We start from the raw sequence: 22,292 nt of genomic DNA on the forward strand, positions 1-22,292 counted from the left end.
AATCTCTGACTGGTCAGTTCACTTTGGCTCCCTTTGGAGCTCAATTCCCCAACTAAATGTTCAGATTAGGTATAGATGGGATAGAATAGGCCAGATTATCTGGAAAAACTTCTAAACCATATCATCTGGTTGAAAAAAATGCACCCGTTGGAACCGATTTCGAGACAGTAGTAGAGACAAATGACATCTGATTAGTACCAAAAACTAGCCTACAACTTACTAGTTTAACCTTATTTCCACAGCTTATGTGATCAAAAATGACAGTAGACAGTAGGAGACGTGTAGAACAGCATGAAAACAGTGGAATACATGTGCTGAATCATCAAAATACCTGGCATCTTAGGTAGGAACCATGGCTTGTGAGGGGCTGCACAAGGTACAGACTAGGAAAGTCATTCCTAGTCTAGGAGTCAAGTCCGAGTTGAGTTGAGCTCAGTTGCAGCCAAGAGCATGGGAGTTCAGCTTGAAATGAATGCTTATTTGATTGCCAATTATGAATGCTTGCTTGGACCGCAGGCCCCCCCCGCCCCCCCCATTTTATAGGTTTGGGCCATGCAACATGTAATGAAGGGGAGGAGGGATAGTAGATAGGATTAAATGTCACATCAAAAGTTCCCTTGTACATGAGAGGATGGTACTTATATAGTACCTCCCTTTAGACCCCTATATCTTGCAAACACCCGAAATACTAATTATCCTAACCCCCACTAACTTGACCCACGTTTGGTCTTCATTACACCTTTTCCCATCTATCAGTCTTCCGCTATGGGATACCCTCTGTTTGGCCTTCATTACACCTTTTCCCATTTATCAGTCTTCCGCTACGGGATACCCTCTGTAGCGATTTCATTTTCTAACATCTAGTACATGACTTGGTGGTGAGTGGCTATGCTCTATATGTTTTGAGCTTGAGAGATGAGGTTTAGGTATGAGTTCACGATAGATTTATTCTTGTGTACAAAGTGCGAAGCTTATCTTTGCTCAAGGATTGGGATTTTGGTTGCCTTTTCTTTTTTGAGAGCTTAGCATTTTTACATTGAAGTTTTATATGGCTGACATGGGGGGATCAAAGACCTCTAGATTAGGGTTTTTAAGCTCGTTTCTGTTTCTTGGGTGGAATTACGTTCTATTATTAATTGTATTGCTTTGTTTGACTTCATAAACTTCATTGGCAAGTTTCTCAATTACAATGCATTTTTGGGTGCAGTATCTTGATGAAAACAAACAGTTGATACTTGCAATTTTAGACAACCAAAATCTTGGCAAGCTTAATGAGTGTGCGACGTAAGTGGTCTTCCCTTCTCATTTAGTTTGTAAATCTTCCCAAGGTATGCATATGATATGAATCTGATGATAAAGACTTCTTTGTTGATTTATTATGTCTTTCATGCTATTTAGTTATTTTGTAAATATATATTATAGATAGGGAGGGATCCGCTAGCTTTATTGTGTCTTTGTGAAGTTCATGTGGAGAATCTTAAAAGTGTGTCATGGTTATCCTGACCTTCAGGTTTGATGGCTTCGTAAAAGTTGCTAGGCAAGGGTTTAGAGTGAGCTAGTTTTCAAGATCAACTGAGGTAGACCATTTAAGGACTAAAGAAAGTCTTATTGCATTGAAATGGCCTTTGCATGCATATCAAGGGTGATGAGGGCTTGCGTTTGATGGTAAGTCACAATGACACCCTGCCGCATACCTTGGGGGGTCTACTTGTCACATAGAGATACTGTTGGAAATGGAAGCGAGAGAATGCAAGAGAATGGAGCTAGAATGAAATTGCAGCAACACAAAATGAAGTACAAAGCTAGGGTAGTCATAGAGAAGAAACCCTAGGATAGACACTAACTGGGGTTTAAAATATGTGTGGTGACTAACTCACCCACAAACTCAACCTCTAACTGAGGTTAGGGGTAAAAAAACATAATAAAGGAAAAAGTGCCCCTAGCCCCTTATTGAATAACTTGGCCACTGCCTTAGGAAGTATAAATCTTTCTAACACCGCTGCAGTGAGGAAAAGATCAATCATCAAACGGAGATAAGTTCAAATCTTTGTGAAAACCCTCAAAGTCTAGATGAGGTAATGCTTTGGTAAAAAGATCCGCCACATTCTGCTATGTAGGGCAAAAGACCAAGTTATTATGACGTGCATTATGTGCTCCCTAACATAATGATAATGGAGCTCAATGTGTTTCGTACGAGCATGAAACACATGATTACACGCCACGGCAAAATCATGTCACTCTTACTATCAGTGAGAATTGCCCTAAGCTCCCCCAATGATGCATGAAGATCAGCCAACAATTATCTCATCCAAATACACTCGACCATTTTTGTGAAGGCTGCACTGTACTCAGCCTCCTTACTTAGCCAAGAAACAATAGACTATTTTTTACTTAAACAAGAAATGCATGTGTGTCCAAGAAAGAAATAGTTACCACTGGTTGACTGTTGAGTATCAAAATCACAAGCCTAATCTGAATTGCTGTAAGCATACAATTGAAAGTCAACCCCTTGGGAAAGAGCAACTTAAGAGACGAGGTGCCTTGCAAATACCGAAACACATGCTTCATAGTTTGCCAATGTGCAGTCTTTGGGCTGTCCATAAATCTGCTCAACTGAGACACTGCATATTGAATGCAAGGACGTGTGTTGCATAAATAATTGAGGCATCCCACAGCCTGGCTGTAAATAGAGGCATCAAAAGGTTCACTGGCATCGTGAACGGATAGCTTAAGCCCCGGCTCCATAGGAGTAGAGATGCGCTTGTAATTTTGAAATCTGAACTGTTTCAAGAGCTTACCAATATACTGCAATAGCCCAATACCTCTATCATCATGTATAAATTGGATGCCCAAATAGTAGTGAAGCAACCCCAAATTTGACACTCAAAGTTCTGTTGTAATTCAGATTTAAAATATGCAATTTTTGTAGCATTAGTACCAGTGAGCTGCATGTCATTGACATAGCGAACAATGATGAGCAAATCCCCCCCTTCCTTCTTGACAGAGAGGATGCTCTCATATGGACTATTTTGCAATCCCTTGCTGGTAAAAAAGGCACCTATCTTTGCATAACAAGCACAAGGAGGTTGCTTCAGACCATACAAGGCCTTTCTCAGCTTCCATACTTTGTCTTTCTTGCGAGGTTCCACAAATCCAATGGGCTAAGAAACATAGACCTCCTTCTGAAGGTCCCCATTCAAGAATGCAGTTTTGATGTCCAATTGATGGATCTTCCATCCATGAAATGTGGCCAATGCAACCACACACATAATGGGGGTCATATGAGAAGTAGGGGGAAGGGTCTCATCATAATCTATGCCTTTCTGTTGTGAATAGCCCTTAAGTTTTGTACTTGTCTATGGAGCCATGTGATTTTCTTTTGATCTTGTACACCCATTTCATGCCAATTGCTTGTTGGGGTAAAGGCACATTGCCACCCCTTTATTAAAGATATGACACCTATGACTGTCTTAAGACAGTCATAGGGTGAAAAACCTAATCCTAATAAAACCTATGAGTTTGTGGTGTGGCTCATCACTTCACATCTGCATCTTTTGTGTCACCTCTCTCTCTCACTCTCTCCCGTTGTACTTCTCCCTCATTCTTTCCCTCTCGGTATCAGAGCCTTCATCTCTCCCTCCCCACTCCTGCCTACCTCTCCCTCTACCCCACCTTATCCCCTCGGGACTCGTGCCCTCAGCAGCGTGCAGGCAGCGTGGACGGAGCTGGGCATTGCACAGGCAGCGCGGGCTGCAGCGGGGTAGCGTGGACAGCAGCGCGGGGTAGCGTGGGCGGCAGCGCGGGGCAGCAGTGCGGGACAGCGCGCGTGAGGGCAAAACAGGGCGGCGCGGAGCAGCGCCAGCAGCTGCAACAGTAGCAGCTAGCTGCTACCCGCTACCAAGCGGGCGCAACCAGTGCGTGCAGAACAGGGCGGCACGCAAGCGCGCGCGTAGGGAGCTTGTGTATGGACGTACGGCCGTACTGTCGTACGGACCCCGTACAGGCGTCCGTCTTGTACGGACGCCGTCGTACGAACTGAGTCAGGGAGCTGCCTCAGGGAGCTGCGTCAGGGAAGTGCATTTCGAAATTTCTTTTGGATCTGTACCTTGCACAGGTACAGCAGGTACACTGGTACCCTGCACAAGTACACAGGTACAAAAAGTACAGCAGTTTTGGATCTGTACCTTGCACAGGTATATCAGGTACAGTGGTACCCTGCACAAGTACACAAATACAGAAAGTACAGCAGTTTTTCTTTGGGAAAAGAAGAAAAAGAGAGAGCATTCTCGGCTGTTCAGTTCTTAAAACTGTGTGTTGAAGGTACAGCAAGTACCCTCCTGTCCCTCGTGCTTGAGGTGACTAGTACCACAGTGTGTGGTGGTTGCACAGTTATCTTGTTTCGGGAAGGTAATGCCTTGATTTTGCAGAGGACTTTTATGCTTTTGCTGAGTGCAAATCTCAGCTTTTGGGTGACTTTTTCAAAGGGCTTTTACCTAAAAGTTTATGCAGTGTATGCCTTGAGGCAGTGTGGAGCCAGGGAGCCCACATTGGTCTTGTTTCCGCAGTGTATTCAGTGACATTTCTGCAGGTCACATTTTGTGTACGACACCTTGGAAAATCTCAGTTGAGCCACGCTTGGCCAGGGCGCATCGAGTTTACTCGGTCCCTAACTGTCCATCGTTGACAGTGCTCAAAAGATTCTCTTCAGTGTTTGTACGTTGGGATCTATGTTGTTATTGTGTACACAGGGCTGTTTATGCATTGCATTGTCAGGTCAAAGTGCCAGGAGAGCGCTGTATTTTGTATGCTACCTCAGTGTTGAGGTGTTTTTCACTTGGTACAGGTGTCAAATCAAGGGGCTTTTGCCCAGATTTTGCTTGAGAGCACTTGGGTTACTGTTTGAGACCTTCAGATGCCTTTTATCCCCTTGGCAGGAGGGTGATTGCTTGGGATTTGTCCCATTTTCTGTTGCAGGTTTGTGACAGGCTGAAGTGTCTAGAGCCTCTTTTCAGTGAACAAAACAGTGTATGACAAGTGGTTTATGCATATAAAATCAGTGCAATACCTCATCTGAGGTGGGAGAAGTGTTCAGGACAGCAGTGTTTTGTGCTTCGTCAGCTGATGATGCACTGATAAAGCACTTTTGTGCTTCGTCAGCTGATGATGCATTGATAAAGCACTTGTGGAACAGTTGCAGAATTCTGAAATTACTGTTTTATGCCTATTTGAGCACGGTACAGTGTGTCAGAAGGTACAGTAACTGGAGAGAAATTTTCTGTTTTGCTGCAGATTTTTTTTTGACAGTAAAAACAGCACTATTGAGAGTGCTCCTGGCTCTTGATAGAGCAGGTTTTTCTGAGAAATCAGAATTTTATTTAGTCTTTTTTGACTTACAGGGAGTCAGGTACTTTCCTTATCTGATAAGGCATCAGGGGGAAGTGAATCATCAATTCTGAACATAAAGAAATTGGAAGAGGCACACAATTATGCATTATGGGCAGAACATTGTTTGAATGTACTTCTGCTTAAGAAGATTTCTAAGCCCATAAGGGTGAAGGGTGTCAAGCCATCTGGGATGTCAGATGATGAGTGGGAGGAGCTAGATTTGTCCGCGAGGGCTGCTATCATGCTTACTCTCAGTGATTCTCTTGTGTTCAATGTTCAGGCTGAAAAGACCTCTTATGGCCTATGGCAGAGGCTAGCAGAATTATATGGAGTTCAGCCAGTAAGGTTTATTGGTTGAAGAAGCTGGTTGATCTTCGCATGAAGGAAGGTACAGCTATGACCTCACACTTGAGTGAGTTCAATGCCATCTTTACACAGCTGATTGCACAGGGGTTGAACCTTGATGAGGAGTTCAAGGCTACTTTTTTGTTGTGTACCCTCCCTGAGAGTTGGGACACTTTCAAGACCACCTTGTCTAATTGAAATGTCACTCTTATATATGCTGATGTAGAGAGCTCTCTCCTCATGGAGGAGATGAGCAGGAAGAATAATGCGGGCAGCAAGTCTTCAAATGCTTTGCAGGTACAGGAAAGAGGCAGGACTCAGCAGAAGGGGAGATCTGCTAGTAAGTCCAAATCCCGCAGTCACAGTCCCGTGGCAAAAAGGATATTGAATGCTTTTATTGTGGCAAGAAGGGACATGTGAAGTCTAAGTGCTTCAAGTTTATACGGGATCAGAAAGCCAAGAAGGCTGAGGCAAAGGATGCAGCCAGTGGAAGCAAAGGCAAAGGCAAGGCCAAGGCAGATGACTTGGATGCAGTGAATGTTGCAGCAGAGGACAGTGACAGTGACAGACATGATGTTTTATGCTCTTCTGCTGTAATTGCACATACATTGGTTATTGATGGCCATGACATGCACACCTGGCTCTTGGATTCAGGTGCTTCTTTTCATGTTACTCCTCATAGGGAGTGGTTTACTTCCTACACAGGTACTCATGGAGTTGTTCACCTTGGGAACAACTATGCATGTCAGATTGTAGGGATTGGCAGTATACAGATAGTATTCCCTGATGGACGCATATTTATGCTTGATGGTGTTCGCCATGTGCTGCAAATCAAGAAAAATCTGATTAGCACTGGCTTGTTGGATGACAGTGGTTACCACACCACATTTGGGGATTCCAAATGGGTGATTACTGATGGCCAGGTTGTAGTGGCTGAGGGTTATAAGAGTGATACCTTGTACCCTCTTTATGTTTCGAGTGAAGGTAATCATGTTGTTGCCATAACCGAGCTGCCAAAGGTTTCATTGTGACATAGCCGGTTGGGACACATGTCTGTTAAAGGAATGCAAGAACTGTCACGTTTGGGTTATCTGCCGTCTCTTTCATTTTCAGATTTGCCTACTTGTGATCATTGCATATTTGGCAAGCATTCTATGACTCCTCATAAGAGGAGAACTCCCCAAAATAGAGCACCGCTTGATCTAGTGCACACTGATTTGTGCGAGATGCCACAGCTATCACTAGGGGGTGCAAAGTATTTCATTACTTTTATTGATGATGCCACACGCAAAGTGTGGGTCTATTTCTTGAAGCATAAGAGCGATGCCTTAGATGCTTTCAAGAAGTTTGTCGCTCAGGTTGAGAATCGGACAGGTCGTAGGCTGAAATGCCTCACATCCGATAATGGGGGTGAGTATGTGTCAAATGCTTTTGTACAGTTTTGCGAAGCTAAGGGCATTAAACAGGAACTCAGAGCCCCTCATAATGCATCTCAAAATGGTGTAAGTGAGCGGATGAATCGAACTATTCAGGAGAAGGTTCGATGTATGTTGTCTTATGCTGCATTGCCCCATGGCTTTTGGGCAGAAGCCGTGCAAACAACAGTTCACATAATTAACAGGTCGCCGAACAAGGCTTTGGAGTTGAAAGTGCCAGAGGAGGTGTGGTCTGGCAAGCCACCTTCATATAAGCACTTACGTGTGTTTGGCTGCTAGTGCTTTGCTCATATACGCAAAGAACTGCGCACCAAACTGGAGCCAAAGTCTTCCAGATGCATCTTTATGGGTTATGGTGACGAAGGTGAAATGGGGTACAGGTTATGTGATCCCGTTAAACGGAAGATTATACGCAGCAATGATGTCATCTTTAAAGAGGATAGTGTACACAAAGAACGCGTGCAACCTGTGGAATACAAGAGGGTTATTTATGATGCTGTCGGACAGCAAAGAATGCCCATTTATATGCAGCAGCAGGCTGCTGCAGATAACCCTGTTCAAGAGGGTATACAGGCTGAAAATCAGCCAGATAATTTTGCCAATGATGCACCACTGAATATGCCAGCAAATGGGGCTGTAGAACAGCCGGATATGGTGGTACAGCCACCCCTCATGCATGACGAACAGGCTAGACAGCAGCCTAATCCGGAACATTTTGTTAGGAGGAGCATCCGTGTACAACGGCCTCCTGACAGGTTTGTTCCAGGAGCCAATAATGTGGCTGATTTTATTATGCTGACAGATTGTGGTGAGCCTTCCAGCTTCAAGGAAGCTATGGGAAGAAATGAGAAAAGGAAGTGGGAGAAAGCCATGCAGTCAGAAATGGACTCCCTACTTCAAAATGATACATGGGACTTGGTGCAGCTACCTGCAGGCAGAAAGGTTTTGCCATGCAAGTGGGTTTACAAAGTCAAAGTGGATTCAAATGCTTTACCAAGGTATAAGGCCAGATTGGTTGCCAAGGGATTTAAGCAGGAGAAAGGCATTGACTTTGATGAGATCTTTTCCCCTGTAGTCAAGATGACTACTTTGAGAGCAGTGTTAGCTCTTGTTGCTCATGAGGACATGGATTTATGTCAGATGGATGTGAAGACTGCTTTTCTTCACGGAGATCTCCATGATGAGATCTATATGAGTCAGCCAGAGGGATATGCTGTTAAAGGGAAAGAGCAGCTTGTGTGTAAGCTCAAGAGGAGCTTGTATGGACTCAAGCAGGCACCAAGAGAATGGTACAAGAAGTTTGATGCCTTCATGCAGTCCCAAGGGTATCATAGGTGTGAGACCGATCATTGCTTGTACACCAAACGGGCAAAGGATGGCAGTTTGATGCTACTCATTCTATATGTGGATGACATGCTAATTGCCAGTAAATCTCAGCATGAGATTAGTGCTTTGAAGAAACAACTGCATAAGTCTTTTGACATGAAAGACTTGGGTGATGCAAATCATATTCTTGGCATGCGGATTACTCGTGACAGGTCCAAGGGACTTTTGTTTCTGTCACAGAAGGAGTACATTGACAAAGTACTGCAGAGGTTTAAAATGGAGGGGGGGAAGTCTATTAGTACCCCGTTGCCTCTACATTTAAAACTCAGCAGTAAGGACAGCCCCATATCAGATGATGATAAGGCTGAAATGGCCAAGGTTCCGTATGCATCTGCAGTTGGTTCTTTGATGTATGCCATGGTTGCCACTCGTCCGGATATTGCTTTTGCGGTGGGAGTCATCAGCAGGTATATGGCAAATCCAGGCAAGCGGCACTGGGAAGCAGTGAAAGGTGTCTTGAGGTATCTCAAGGGTACCAAAGACTTGTGCATATGCTATGGTAGGCAGGATGCATTGGTGCATGGTTTTACAGATTCAGACTATGCAAGGAATGCAGATAACCGGAAGTCTACTACCGGTTATATTTTCACATTTGCAGGAGGTGCTATATCATGGGTGTCTCGATTGCAGAAATGCGTTGCACTGTCAACTACTGAAGCTGAATATGTTGCAGCCACTGAGGCTTGCAAGGAAGCAATATGGCTTACTCGGCTGGTGGGAGATTTCGGCATTACAGGAGATATGCCAGTTTTGCATTGTGATAGTCAGAGTGCTATCATGTTGGCAAAGAATCTAGTCTTTCATCAGAAGACCAAGCACATAGATGTGAAATATCATTTCATCAGGGAGGTACTGGAAGACAAGCTACTTGAGCTTGTGAAGGTGCATACTGATGATAATCCTGCAGATTTGCTCACTAAGAGCTTGCCTAGAGAGCGGTTTGCACATTGCCGCCACATCATGGGATTAGGATGAGACCATTCTTATCTTATGGTCTTGTATACAGTAACTGTATATTGCTGTAATTTTATTCTTTTCTCCCCTTTAGGCACATTGGCCTTTAGGTGGGAGGTTGTTGGGGTAAAGGTACATTGCCACCCCTTTATTAAAGATATGACACCTATGACTGTCTTAAGACAGTCATAGGGTGAAAAACCTAATCCTAATAAAGAGTTTGTGGTGTGGCTCATCACTTCACACCCGCATCTTTTGTGTCACCTCTCTCTCTCACTCTCTCCCCGTTGTACTTCTCCCTCATTCTTTCCCTCTCATTGCTTTCTTGTTGGCAGGAAAGTCCACCCTGTGAAAGCTGCCCTGTACTCAGCTTCACATGAGGAAGTAGCCACAGTAGATTGTTTTCTTGCTCAGCCAAGAAATGTAAGCTTTGCCAAAAAATGGGAGTGGCTGTAGGCTTACAATCTTGCATGTTGAATCTTGCACATACTTGGATTGAGACATAACGATGCCACGTTTGTCTGAACTAGATCCCCAAATAGAAATTTAACATGCCCAAATCTGTCATGTCAAATTCTGCTTTCAATTCAGCCTTGAAATTGCAATTATTTCCTCATTTGACCCTATGAGCAGCATGTCATCTACATAAAGAATGATGACTAAAATATTCCCCCCATCCTTCTTGATGTAGAGGGTGCTTTCAGTTGGACTGTTATGCCGTCCCTTGCTTGCCAGGAAGGCATCAATCTTGGCATACCATGCAATGTGGAGCTTGTTTCAACCCATCTAAAGCTTTATTCATCTTGCAAACTTGATGTGCATTGCCTGAAATTTCAAAGCCAGGAGGTCGTTTGACATAAATGTCTTCTGGCAAATCCCCATTAAGGAAAGCTGTTTTTATGTCCAACTGATGGACATTCCAAACAAAAGTTGCAGCCATGGCAATAACTGATCTGATAGTTGTCATTCGGGATGTAGGAGCAAAAGTCTCCTCATAATCTATGCCCTTTTTTTGAGCATACCCTTTGGCAATCAGCCGTGCCTTGTACCTTTCAATGGACCTATCTGGCTTCCTTTTCACTTTGGAAACCCAGTTGGTATCGATGCCATGTTTTCTTGGTGGCAAATCCACAACATCCCAAGTCTGATTTTTCTCAATGGACTGTAATTCATCGTGCATGGCATTCATCCAGTGCACATTATCCTTGGCTTCTTCGAAGGTATCAGGTTCTTCTTCATCAAGAAGAGTACCTGCATAAGCTGATTCAACAGAAAGAGCCCCCCCTGCGTGCCTTGCTGCACTATGAGTCTTGCTAGGCAAAGGTGCCTCAAGTCTACTCTCCCTGAGAGTTTGTGGCAACCAGTTTGGAACTGTTTTTGCTGCATGTATCTCTTGAGTCTCTTGCCTGACAACATCATCCACTGCCTGTGGAGGAGGAACAAAATCTACAGGGTGGCTGAATCGGGGCATGTGGACCAGGAGGAGGCTGTTGTAAATGCTGATTTTCAACATGAGTATCAGCTGGGGAACTAAAAGCAACAGCATAGTTCCTAGGAGTTTCGGAAATAGGGAAACCGAAACGGGAAGAAACGATGGAAACGGAGTTTCAGTTTTAAGGTTAATTTTATATATATATAAAATTATTATTATTACATATGAAATACATTACAAAGTTGAAAGATAGTACATATATCTTCAAATTTCACAATAACTTATAACTTCAAAGAATTCAAAGTTTGGCAAAGCCGCACATGCTACATCAATTACCATAGATGATAGATCATAAATGACAAGTAGTTTGGTGTCTAGGCTGAAGCCTCATAAAAGTGAATACAAAATATGATCCATGTCGTACATGTGACATGATAAAATCCTAAAAATAAGTACTATGGTCTATGTTGTAGCCAATACATAACATGATCCATATGATATATCGTATTCAAAAATCTGACAAGCATCATGCATGCTCCTGCCTCCAAGAATCACTCCTCAACATCATCAGCATCCATGCTATCATATGTCTGCTCTGACTCTTGAGTTTCAGACTCAGATGAAGAATCATAGAGAGGATCCTGCTTCTCTGGCTCTGCTGAAGTGGAAGCGATGGATATGGCCCTCGATCTCTGCCTCTGAGAGCGGGTGGAAGAGCGAGTGGTATGGGTCGATGATGTCAAATCCTCATAAAGTAAGGAGTACATATCGTGCTCTTCTTGTGGGATCTTTGGACTGAACTTCACCTTCTCAATGTCGATCTTGTCCACATTCACCTGAGAAGGCTCCAGATTCTTGGCATCTCTTTCAAGGAGCTGAAGGTTGCAATGACAAAATACCAACCTCTCTCTAGCTGAGGGGTACTCAACCTATTTCTCTTCTTTGTATGGAAGAGTGCCCAAGTGCTCCAATTCCTCTCACATGGACCGGAACTGCAATCCTAAGAGAGCACTCAAATGGCAATGCGTTTCTGCACACATAGTTAGAATTTAGGATTTAGAAATTAGAATTAAGTAGAATGTAAGTTGTAACTCACACTATACTATGTTGCATGATGCATCATGTATGTAGCTGAAACTTGAGTGTATGGGTAGTTACTAGTAAATTACTAGTGTGGGAGCACAATTTCAATACTTTCTGAAGGCTCTGCATCCAGGTCATAATCATGAGGGCTCCCATTCAAATCCTCATTGCATTGCGACTGCTCCAGAGGCAGTGAGGGATCGTCTCCAAAAAACCAGCAGAGCAACAATGACACTGCCCCTCCACCCGCATCTGCTCCAACCACGGGTTGATGGGCAAGTCTCCGTGGGCGGCCAGCCAGAAGAAGTAGGAGATCGTTCTCCGCTGCAAACTGGACCATAACCATGTCCAAAACCTAGAAGGGACCACCTGGGGCACTCTCTGGGCCACCCAATGCCTCTCCTTGGAAGGGGTCCAAATCGACGAGTCCATCTAAAGCCTCCTACCAATCCGTGTAGTGTAGGAAAAGAAGGGCACCTCGTCCATCTGCTCGGCAAGGCCGCCCTTGGAGGGCCAGAACCACTCTCACGGATCCGACTGGACCTCTCTCAAGGGCCTACCCTCCCAAAGCCAGAGTCGCCATCTGGGGGTAACTTGCTCTTGGATACTAGGAGGATCAATGTGCCACTCCTTCCCCAAACATCCCACCACTTTGATCATCTGCCAATGAATCCTATCCAGACTCCCCTCCATCCCTGGGTCTCTGTCAGTGAGTGCCTGGAGTAGGCCTCCATGTCCTACACGAAAAAAACCGTGTCATGTGCTGCCTCGCTGCATCATCATCCTCAAGGAGACACCACTACGAGAAAACTGACCCAAGCAACTGATGTCCATTCGGATACACACGAAGTCCTTCCCATCAGGACTCAGAGATGGCTAGGTCAATCTCTCTCATCCGTTGCCCTGCCCCTTGCAAATGCGCTAAGGCGCTAAACCTCGCCTCTGTCTCCATGGGTAATTTGCTCCATCTGCCAAAGGAGCCGGCCGGTCCATTGTCCCACTGTGCCCACCCAATGTGAGTCTGCTGCTCGAGCATACGCTCATCCTGATCCTTGATCTCCGGGTGCCAAACAAGGGGCTGACGCTTGAACTCCTCTATGCATCGGGGCTAAGCACCAATGAGGCCCCCTGCTAATCTCTCCCAGACCCTATGGAGGCTCCTCATCAAGGGGGAACCCTTTCTCGTAAGGGGGGCTTTTGAGAAGATCCATCTATGTGAATGCTGCCACTGCCCCCCAGTGCGCGGGGTGTTCCTAAGAAGTCCTCGTTGTAAGAGGAGTTTCCAAGGCATTGCATCTGGAGTGAGGCCGCGCACAGCCAACTTGCCCAAGAGGGCTCGGCTCTCCATCTCCAGATCAATGATACCCAAGCCTCTCAATGCTTGCGGCATGATCACCGTCTGCCAAGCAACCCAGGCTCTAGTATTCATCGTGTCATCCGATTTTTCCCAAAGGAAGTTCCAAACCAACTGTCAGAGTTGCCCGATGCACCCTCTGTGAAAACACCAGCAAGAGGCGATATACCAGGCTGTGGCAAGGACTTGGTTTGCCACTAAGGCACGGCCCGCTAGAGAGAGTTTGGCTGAGCTCCAGTAGAGAAGCTTGCACCGAACACTCTCGACGATCGGGGCGATCTGCTGCTCTGCTATAATATCAATATCCATCTGGCATCCAAGGTATCTCGCTGTTTGGCCCCTCGGTATCCAACGGAAGCCAAAGTCGCTCCCTCACATGTGTCTCCTCATAGCCTGTGAAGAAACCTATGGATTTTGTCCAATTGAGCCGCGCACCCGAAGCCTCACAGTAGATAGCCAGGGCTTCCCTGACTCTCTCCAAACTCGCTGTGGTGCCCTCTATGTACAAGGCCGTGTCATCTACAAACTCAGAGTCTAGCAACTCCTCCTGTCTGATTGGGAGCCTCAACCCTGTGAGGCCCGCCACCTGTGATCTCAAGTAGTAGTCCAAAGCCTCCGCCACAAACAAGAAGAGGAAGGGAGCGAGGGGGCAGCCCTGGTGGACCGAGCGAGAGAGAGGACAGGCCTCGCTCGTGTGTCCACCGATAAGCATTTGATTAGAGCTCCCGGCATAAAGCACATAAACTACTCTGATCCATCTGTTTGAGAAACCCAATCTCCGCATGGTACCCTCCAACTCCACCCTGTCGTAAGCCTTCTCAAAATCCAAGAGAAGGACGGCCAAAGGTTGTGACTCCTCCCTGGACCAATCCACTGCCTCCCAGAACATGAAGATGTTGTCCAGGATGCTTCACTCCTGAACGAACTTGGTCTGAGTGTCGTGGATGATGTCAGTAAGATGGGCTGTAATCGCAAACTCAAAACCTTGGCAAAGATCTTGTATGCAGTAGTATCAAGTAGAGTGATCAGTCTCCACTGTCGTATGTCTGACCTATCTCCACCTTTCGGGATCAAACAAATCCACCCCCTGCTCAGGGACTGAGGAAGGGAGCCCATATCAAAGATCTCTTGGTAGGCTAGGCGAAAAGGGGTGGAGATGATCTCCCAGAAGTTCTGGAAGAAGGCCGGAGTCAAGCCATCCTCGCCAGGACACTTCTGGGTCGGGAGAGCCTTTAGGGCTTCCCAAAGCACCTCATCCGTGAAAGGCTCCTGTAAACTTTTGCATAAATCTTGCGAGACTACTGTTGGAACGTGGTCCCAAACTAACTCACGGGCCACAAGACAAGCTGGAGTCATCCTCTCCGTCTGAAAAAGTTGGCTGTAAAATCCTGTAGTCAGGTCTAAAATCTCATGTGGATCAGTGTGCATGATGCTCTGCGGATCCCGTAGACGTTGCAACTGTATGCCTGATGATCGTGACCCAGTGGTATGAAAAAATTGCTTTGTTATCTTGTCCCCATGTTGTAACCATCGGGCCCAGGTGGAGTGATAGGAGAACTCAGCCCGTCGAATCTAAGTGTCTTGAAGCTCAAGGCGCACGCTCTCAAACCTGCCACTAAGCCACTGGGATCTTGGGTCCTGCTCCCTGAGCCTCTCTATGGAGGCAAGGTCTCTCTGCAGTGCCTGCTTGCACTCCTGAAGAGCCCTCCTCCGTCTAAGGGCATGAGCTTGCAACTCCTCATTGCTCTTCTGGATTGCGTCAGCCACCCACGAAGCCCAGCCCTCGCAAGGTGTCGTCTTTGACCGCTGCCAAATCTCTGCCATAACCTGTTGAATCTCACTATCCTGCAGGAGGTCCTTTGGAATGTGGACCCCTTGATCTCGGCTGGGCTGCTCTAAGTGGAGTATTGTTAGAGAGTGGTTTGACATCGTGGTGCCTGCCAGAATCTCGGTAGAGCCACCTCTGTGCAGTGCCCAGTCCCCAACGTAGAAGCGGTCTAGCCTCTCAAGCAGTCCATCATGTCTTCTTTGTCCGAAAGAGAAGAGGAGGCTGTCAGTTATCCTAGCTCTCGCCACTGGTCTCTGCCACTAATCATGAAGATGAACTACTCCCAGGTGCTCCGCCCTATTGCTGGTATCTCAGAGAAAGAGGCACTGCCTTGCTTTTCCTCCCCAAACTCCAGGTTGTTGAAGTCTCCTCCAACAATCCAGGAGTCTACATCCAAAAGACACTCTATCAGCCTCCTCCATAAGGCCAAACGATCCAAGTCTTCGACTCTCCCATCCAAATTGCCCTTCTTGGGATAAGCTCGCCTTGATCATAAACCTCTGGAGTCACTATCTGTGAGACCGAGATGCAGACCCCTCCGTTCCGTCCTATTGCGGTGAACCACACCTCCGGGCCTCTTCCTGGGAGGAGGTGATGTCGCCGTCTAATGTCTGATGCGAGAACATATGCTTGTGAATCAAAAGGAAGTCCACTGCCCGCCCTACCGCTGCCCTGTGCAGCTCCTGCCTAAGGATCAGGTACTGCGGTTGACTACGAGCACCGGCTCAATGCCGATCTTCCGTGCCCATTTCATCATGAAGGAGACTTCCACCCCGAACAACTCCGCACACTTCTAGAGTGGCCAGTAGTATGCCTCAACCTTTGCCTCAAGTGGCAATCTGATAACTCCTACCGGCAAATCACACATTGTCTTCTCCCACGTGAAGCAACTGAAAATTCACCTCAGCACCATGGGCGTGCCAAAGGTCCAGTCCCTATTTCCCCATCCACTCATCCATCATGCATGAAATCTAATCTGCCAGCATAGCATCAAACACCACTGGAGACCACTTCTCCCAAGCCTGTGGAGGTGAACTGAAATCTCCAAACTGGGTGTGTCTGGGAGCTCACTACGCTGACTCTTTCATGGGTTGCAAGATCACAAGCGTTACCTCCAGGGGTAGAGGGTAAGAGCTCGGAATCTCTAGATAGTTCTTGCAATAACGGACGCCCAGGGTGAAAATTGTTTGCCCCATTCAGTTTCACCATCACATCACTCTATGGAGGATCCATAGAACTTATATTTAGAGTAGTTTCTAAGCTCTTAAAAATAGCCCTCTAAAAATGACTTAAAATTTACTCTCTTGTTCACTAATGATATTGGCTTCATATAATCTATAGATATGCTCCACGAATAGTCTAGCTAGTTTAGAAGTTTCCATTTTTCTCTTTGGTTGGAATAAAATGACTCATTTTGGACAATCGATTCACAATTACTTACATAGTCGTGCCCCATGTAGTCTACTTGCATATCCACAACAATTCCCATACCTTTTTGAGGGACAATCTAGTTCCTACATTCACTGGAGTCACCACAATAACAATGAAGGCTCTTGGCACCTTCTTTGCCAAGCTTCAAGACCAGTGATGTGACTTGCATGCCAAAGCGGATCCAACCCTCCCTAGACATCCTTAAGCTTAGACGCAGTGTTCTATTGTGAATTATTCAACCCTATCAAGAGTTCCGACTATTGGCCCCATAAGTGAGCTAAGGAGCGAAGAAGAAGAGCAACACTTGAAAGAGCGCATGCCCTTAAGTGTGTACCCCTTCATGAGGGTGTATATTACATTGCTATAAATAGAAGTATCCTCTTATAAAAGAGTGTGCCCCTTACAAAGTTACATCTCTTGTGAAGGGTTGGGTCTACATGAAAGCCTCCATAGAAGGAACGTATACTTTCGAAAGTATCCATTCAGCAAACCATCCATCAAGCAAAGGTTAAGAAAGAAGCCACATATTTGACATCCCCTCCTCCTCAAAGACCTCGATGGAAAGGATGTACCAATGTAGAGAAGATCACATCCAATGCTAGAAATACTAGCGCAAGATGCCATGACAATCTTTCATGTTCTCATCAATCTTCAAAGTAGCATCGGAGTCATCAAGATCACACTACGTTTAGAGGAACTTGGTGAAGTAAACAGGGAAAGTACAGTTGGAGAGTGCTCCCACGTGAGCTGCTGCCCACTGCCCCTGGCTGATCTCCTCCCTCCCACAGCCTCCTCCGCGTCCCCCCCGCCCTCCTCCATAGAGGATATCTTATGAGCATATGCAAGTACAAGGCAAACTAGTATCTATCCATAGTAGAATTTGCATATAACAGTGCCAAACATTTTACAGTAAGCTTTAGAATGAATTTTAACGTAGAGCACAAATTGTTAGAGAACACAACAAAGGGTATGCACAGCAGAAGCTAACCCAGAGATAAGATTTATGGAGCCGAGGAACTCACACAGTGGTATATTCAAATCCAGACTTCTTATCCTTTGTGTGTATTTCAATAGATGTGCAGACAGTGAATAGATAATGCTCAAAAGTGAGATGTAGAACGAGCAAAGTATATTTCAATCCAATGTGAACACAATACAAAAAACTATGTCCAGTGTACCACCAGTGCTCCCCTAGAGCTTGAGTGGGCCTTGTATGTATGTCCTGCAACTATACCTCTCTGCTGCTCCTAACTCCAAGGCAGTGCTTGCTATGGATCCTTGACCTCCTTGCTGCTCTAAAGACAGCCAATCATGAGGCACAAGTTTGCATATGAATGTCTTCCTTGCTGCTGTAAGGACAGCCAATGGTGAAGACCTGTGAGCTGCTTGTATGCTGCACTCAGCCAGCTCCCTTGCTGCGTTCGTATCCTCCTGGATGGCACCTTGAACCGGGCTGAACTGCTCCCAAAATCTGCTCAGCAAATGGATGGTTTGAGCCCTGGAGGGGCTCTCTTTTATAGGTAGCAAGGGGACCCGAAACTGGCCGACTGAAGTCAACCGACCCAGCAGTCTAAACCCTGGCCTGACTGGGTCTGTCAGCCCTTTGCTGACCCACCTGGCCACGTGACAGTCTGCATCGTACCGTTGCTGAGCACCATCCTGGCATCGCGGCACCTCCTGGCAGCGATCCATCTGTTGCTGCTCCTCTAAACTTTGATCCAGTCTTCTCCAAGAGGCTAGGTACATGTTTGGGTGCTGCCCACATGGCAGTCTATGTGCCGTCCATGTGGCAGCCCTATTTTCTCTGTGTGCTTGTTCTTTGTATGCTTGCTGCCCACATGGCAGCTCATGTGCTGTCCATTTGGCAGCCTAGCTTTCCCCATTAGTTCTTCCCATGTGGCAGGCTTAAACACTGCCCACATGTTAGGTAACCTAACCTGGCCCACCTCCCCCTCGCACTCCTCATTTGTTTGTGCATGTTCCTGGATTCTTCTAGATATATGGCTTCTGGAATTTGAGAGAGTACACCTTTGCAAGTGCAGGTTTCAGGCAAAGCTGCAGGCCAATCTTATGTATCTGGCAGCTGTTGCTGACTCTCAACCCCAACCAGCCCCTGTGCATGCCCAGGTGCTAATCTTTTAAGTTTCTTGCATAAATTCATATCTTCTTTGCTCATTCTATGCAAGGTATATAAGGTGCAAAGAACCAACAGCAATTACAGCATACCTACAGGATTGTGACATTTTTGTTTTATCATAATAGGTACAACCAACAGCAGTCTTGCAACCAGGGGCCCAGTATATGACACATCCCCAAGTGCAGCAACAGATGGCACAACATCCATTCTTGGTTGGAAGAAGCACTCTTCAATATAGTCCACAGCAACTATCAGCATTACATCAAGCCCAGCAGCAACTCCAGCAGCATCAACAGCAAGCCATGCATGGACACCTTGGCATGAACACTGGAGGCAGCAATAGCATACAAATGAACCCGACAGAGGCAGGCATGCCACTAAATAATTCAGTAGCAACTAGAGGGTTCCCTGATTTAGGACGTGGGATCACTGGAGATGGCATGCATATGAGTAGGGGGTTAGGTGCGGAGATGCGAATAGGTGGTAGGTCAGATATGGTGGCAGTTTCTGACGTTGGGGTACATTCAACGGCTGGCACTGGAAATGGGGGTTCTGGAGTGGGGCAGGTTGCAGATGAGCCAGGGACATCATATTTGAAGGGAGAAGAGGAGAAAAATTAAATAGAAAAAGAGTATAGCAATCTGTGCAGGAACACTATTCTGGCAAAAAGTTTCAGTTGCAGAAATCTAAAGTTTGCACACTCAAATATATACAAGGTCTTTCTATGCTTTATATGCATGCTTTCTTCTTGTTTTAATGCCTGAGAGTATTGATGATATGATATATCATTTGCAAGCTCAGGGCAGTTCTATCATGCAGAAGTCTTGTTTTTACTAAGGCAGATGTTGATTAAAGTGAGGTTCAGGAAAATAACTTCAATAGCAAAAGTGTATGTCAGTGTATGTCAGTGTATGCGTGGAAACACACTATTTTGATAAGTTTAAAGGTTAAAATTGCTGCACCGTAAGAACTTAGATATACACAAGTTCTTTCTATGCTGTCCTATGTATGCTTTCTTCGTGGTCATATAAGAACTTAGATATACACAAGTTCTTTCTATGCTGTCGTATGTATGCTTTCTTCGTGGTCATATAGGAAGAATACAATTTATGATTTGATTGCATTCTAGACCATTGAAAACTTGGTTGGGAAGGCAGATTGCAATTGGAAAGTTCAAGTATGGGAGGATCCAGGTTCTTATGCTAGGCTCGTAAAAGATTAGGTATTGGTTGAAAAGTCACCTTGACTGCACCTTATTGTTGAACGTGAATCTAAGGCTCTAATGGATTGGTTCCATGCAAGGGTCACACCTGTCATGCCAGAGCTCATTTATGGATCTGATTTTGTGCTGGAGAGGTTTGCTTCCAAATTTTGTAACAAGTAGCAACCTCTGATTCTTGTGCATGACAAAATGTCTCGTATTAAATTTTTTTGTGAAGATGCAAATGAAACATGCTTCAGTAAACAATCAGGATTTAAATGTTGCCAAAGCTATGACAAAAAGAATGGAGGCCGGTTTAGAATCCAGCAGTTCATACTCTTAAGTGGGTTTATCCACCCATGGCACTGAGCTATATGGTTTCTTTTTCTTGGGATGTGTTCATTTGATATTTTATGGCACTTTAGCAATATGCCATAAGCAATGACCTAGTGGCCTGCTCTAATGAAGTCTTCGCATCTGTGTAAAACTTGGAACATATATGTGTACTGCTGTAAAAGATATAATCATAGGCATATCATGATTCGTATATGCCTATGCTTGCATAATATACAAAATTAGCAACTCCTTTTTAGTCTTTCATGGGTTGTAATTGCTCACATTAAGCGGATTTAACCAACACCCCACCTCTCGCCACTAGCCCCGGCAACTACTGGCCATGCCAACAACAAAACATGGCAACCCCACTTAAAGCCACATCGACGTCTACCACTAAAATTTCAAATTCCTTACCTCAATATCTCCACAGGGGTACACATCTTGTCATTAATTGAACAAAAGGTTCTCTTCATTCCAAAAAGCTTGCTTATTTTTCTTCATCAACTTGTACCACCTTTCGCACATGTGCAAGAACCAAATCATCTTGAGGGGAACCCAAACGACTATCTTATTTGTAGGAAAAAAGATCACATGCAAGAATTCTGTGTGTAGAGGAGAGACCTTTTGTAAAACCACTTAGGAACTATGTCACTAAGAGAGGTCTTTGACGACTCCTTTTGGGCCCAGCCCTTTGGACAACCATTTAAACCACCCTCCATAGCAAGGAGAGCTTTCTTCACCCTTTCCCCCTTGAAGCCAGATGCTCCCTTCAAACTCCATCTTACCTCATTAGGTAGATTGTTGATTTGGAAGCATCCAGACGCCCTCTCCCTCGCCTACATAGTCTCTCATGTCTGACAAGCCTTGGTCTCATCTTTGGAAAAACGTCGAGAAATTGGGGAGATATGAGGGGTCTAGTGGTTCTAAGAAGTGGAAATGCAAATTTTGTGGAATGGAGAAAATAGGGAGGATCACCCGTGTGAAGCATCATCTTGCCCATGTGCCAAGCAAAGACGTAGGGCCATGTTCCTATGTTCCTCAAGATGTTAAGGAGAGCCTTGAAGAATGGAGGCGAAAGTGTTTGGGTGTTCCCAAAGATTCAAGTTCTGTGGAGCCAGCGAACGAGGAGGAAGGTAGTTCAAGTCAAGCACTGGGGGCAGCAAAGAGGAGCAGAGACACAGAGTCACAGAGTGGCCATTCCAATATGTCGGCTATGCATGCAAAGAGGACTCCTTTGCCAGAGGATGTATCACAAGCCACTCCTCCACTACCTAGAAATTATGTACAAAGGGCCAGCATTCAATCGGGGTTTCAAAAGTAGGCAATGACAGAGCTAGGGAGCTCACCCGATTGTTCATACGGTTCTCTATTCAATGATAGTGTGAACTCCGAAGTTCAAGAAGAGAACATCACCTATTGAGTCATGATGAAACAATCTTCAACCTCTTTCAAATATAACCCCTCCTTTGCGTCAAAATGTACCTGTTTTCTTCTTTGTATTAGTGCCTCTTTACTTAACCACCATTGTCGAACACACATGCACATGCATAAAGTCCCCCCCTCCCAACACACACACACACATTTTTCTTTTGATGTGCATTTACCCTTCACACTAGCATGACACTAGGTGTACAAATTTCCCAGCATGACACTTGGGTACGAATTCCCTCTTCCTTTGATGTAGCTCCTGTTTGTAATATTCTCATTAATTTCTATTGGTGCCGTATCTTCCAATTTAGCATGCATATAAGCAATTTATATCAAATGATCAATGCAAACATTATTCACGCCTACTATATATAAGTATCTATCCACATGTGCACTTTCTCCATGCACATGTGCACACATGGATACACCCCTCTCTCTCTCTCTCTCTCTCTCTCTCTCTTTTTCAGGTCAGGTCAGGTCACGTCCGTCCGTCCGTCGCTCAGGTCGTCCGTCAGCGCACGTCCGTCGCTCATCGTCATGTCCGTCGTTCATCGTC

General features: G+C 45.4%; 1 protein-coding gene across 2 annotated transcripts in view; it reads left to right on the forward strand.

Annotated features, from left to right (window-relative positions):
* The window catches only part of LOC147906220 (GRF-interacting factor 1-like), a 54,418-nt gene extending 34,653 nt beyond the window's left edge, over nucleotides 1-19,765 (forward strand). Inside the window, exons 4-6 of one of the 2 annotated variants that reach the window (XM_087383610.1) lie at nucleotides 1,208-1,284; nucleotides 18,677-18,761; nucleotides 18,897-19,765. In XM_087383610.1, coding sequence (XP_087239736.1) covers nucleotides 1,208-1,284; nucleotides 18,677-18,761; nucleotides 18,897-19,391 — 657 coding nt within the window. In that variant the 3' untranslated portion in view covers nucleotides 19,392-19,765. The remainder of the gene's footprint in view (nucleotides 1-1,207; nucleotides 1,285-18,676; nucleotides 18,762-18,896) is intronic. The other variant, XM_087383618.1, reaches the window with a different exon arrangement.
* The last annotated feature ends 2,527 nt before the right edge of the window (nucleotides 19,766-22,292 follow it).

Source organism: Dipteris shenzhenensis, chromosome 1 (assembly GCF_047967505.1).
Source record: "Dipteris shenzhenensis isolate YYH24624 ecotype China chromosome 1, Dip_SZ_1.0, whole genome shotgun sequence".
Lineage (NCBI taxonomy): Eukaryota > Viridiplantae > Streptophyta > Polypodiopsida > Gleicheniales > Dipteridaceae > Dipteris > Dipteris shenzhenensis.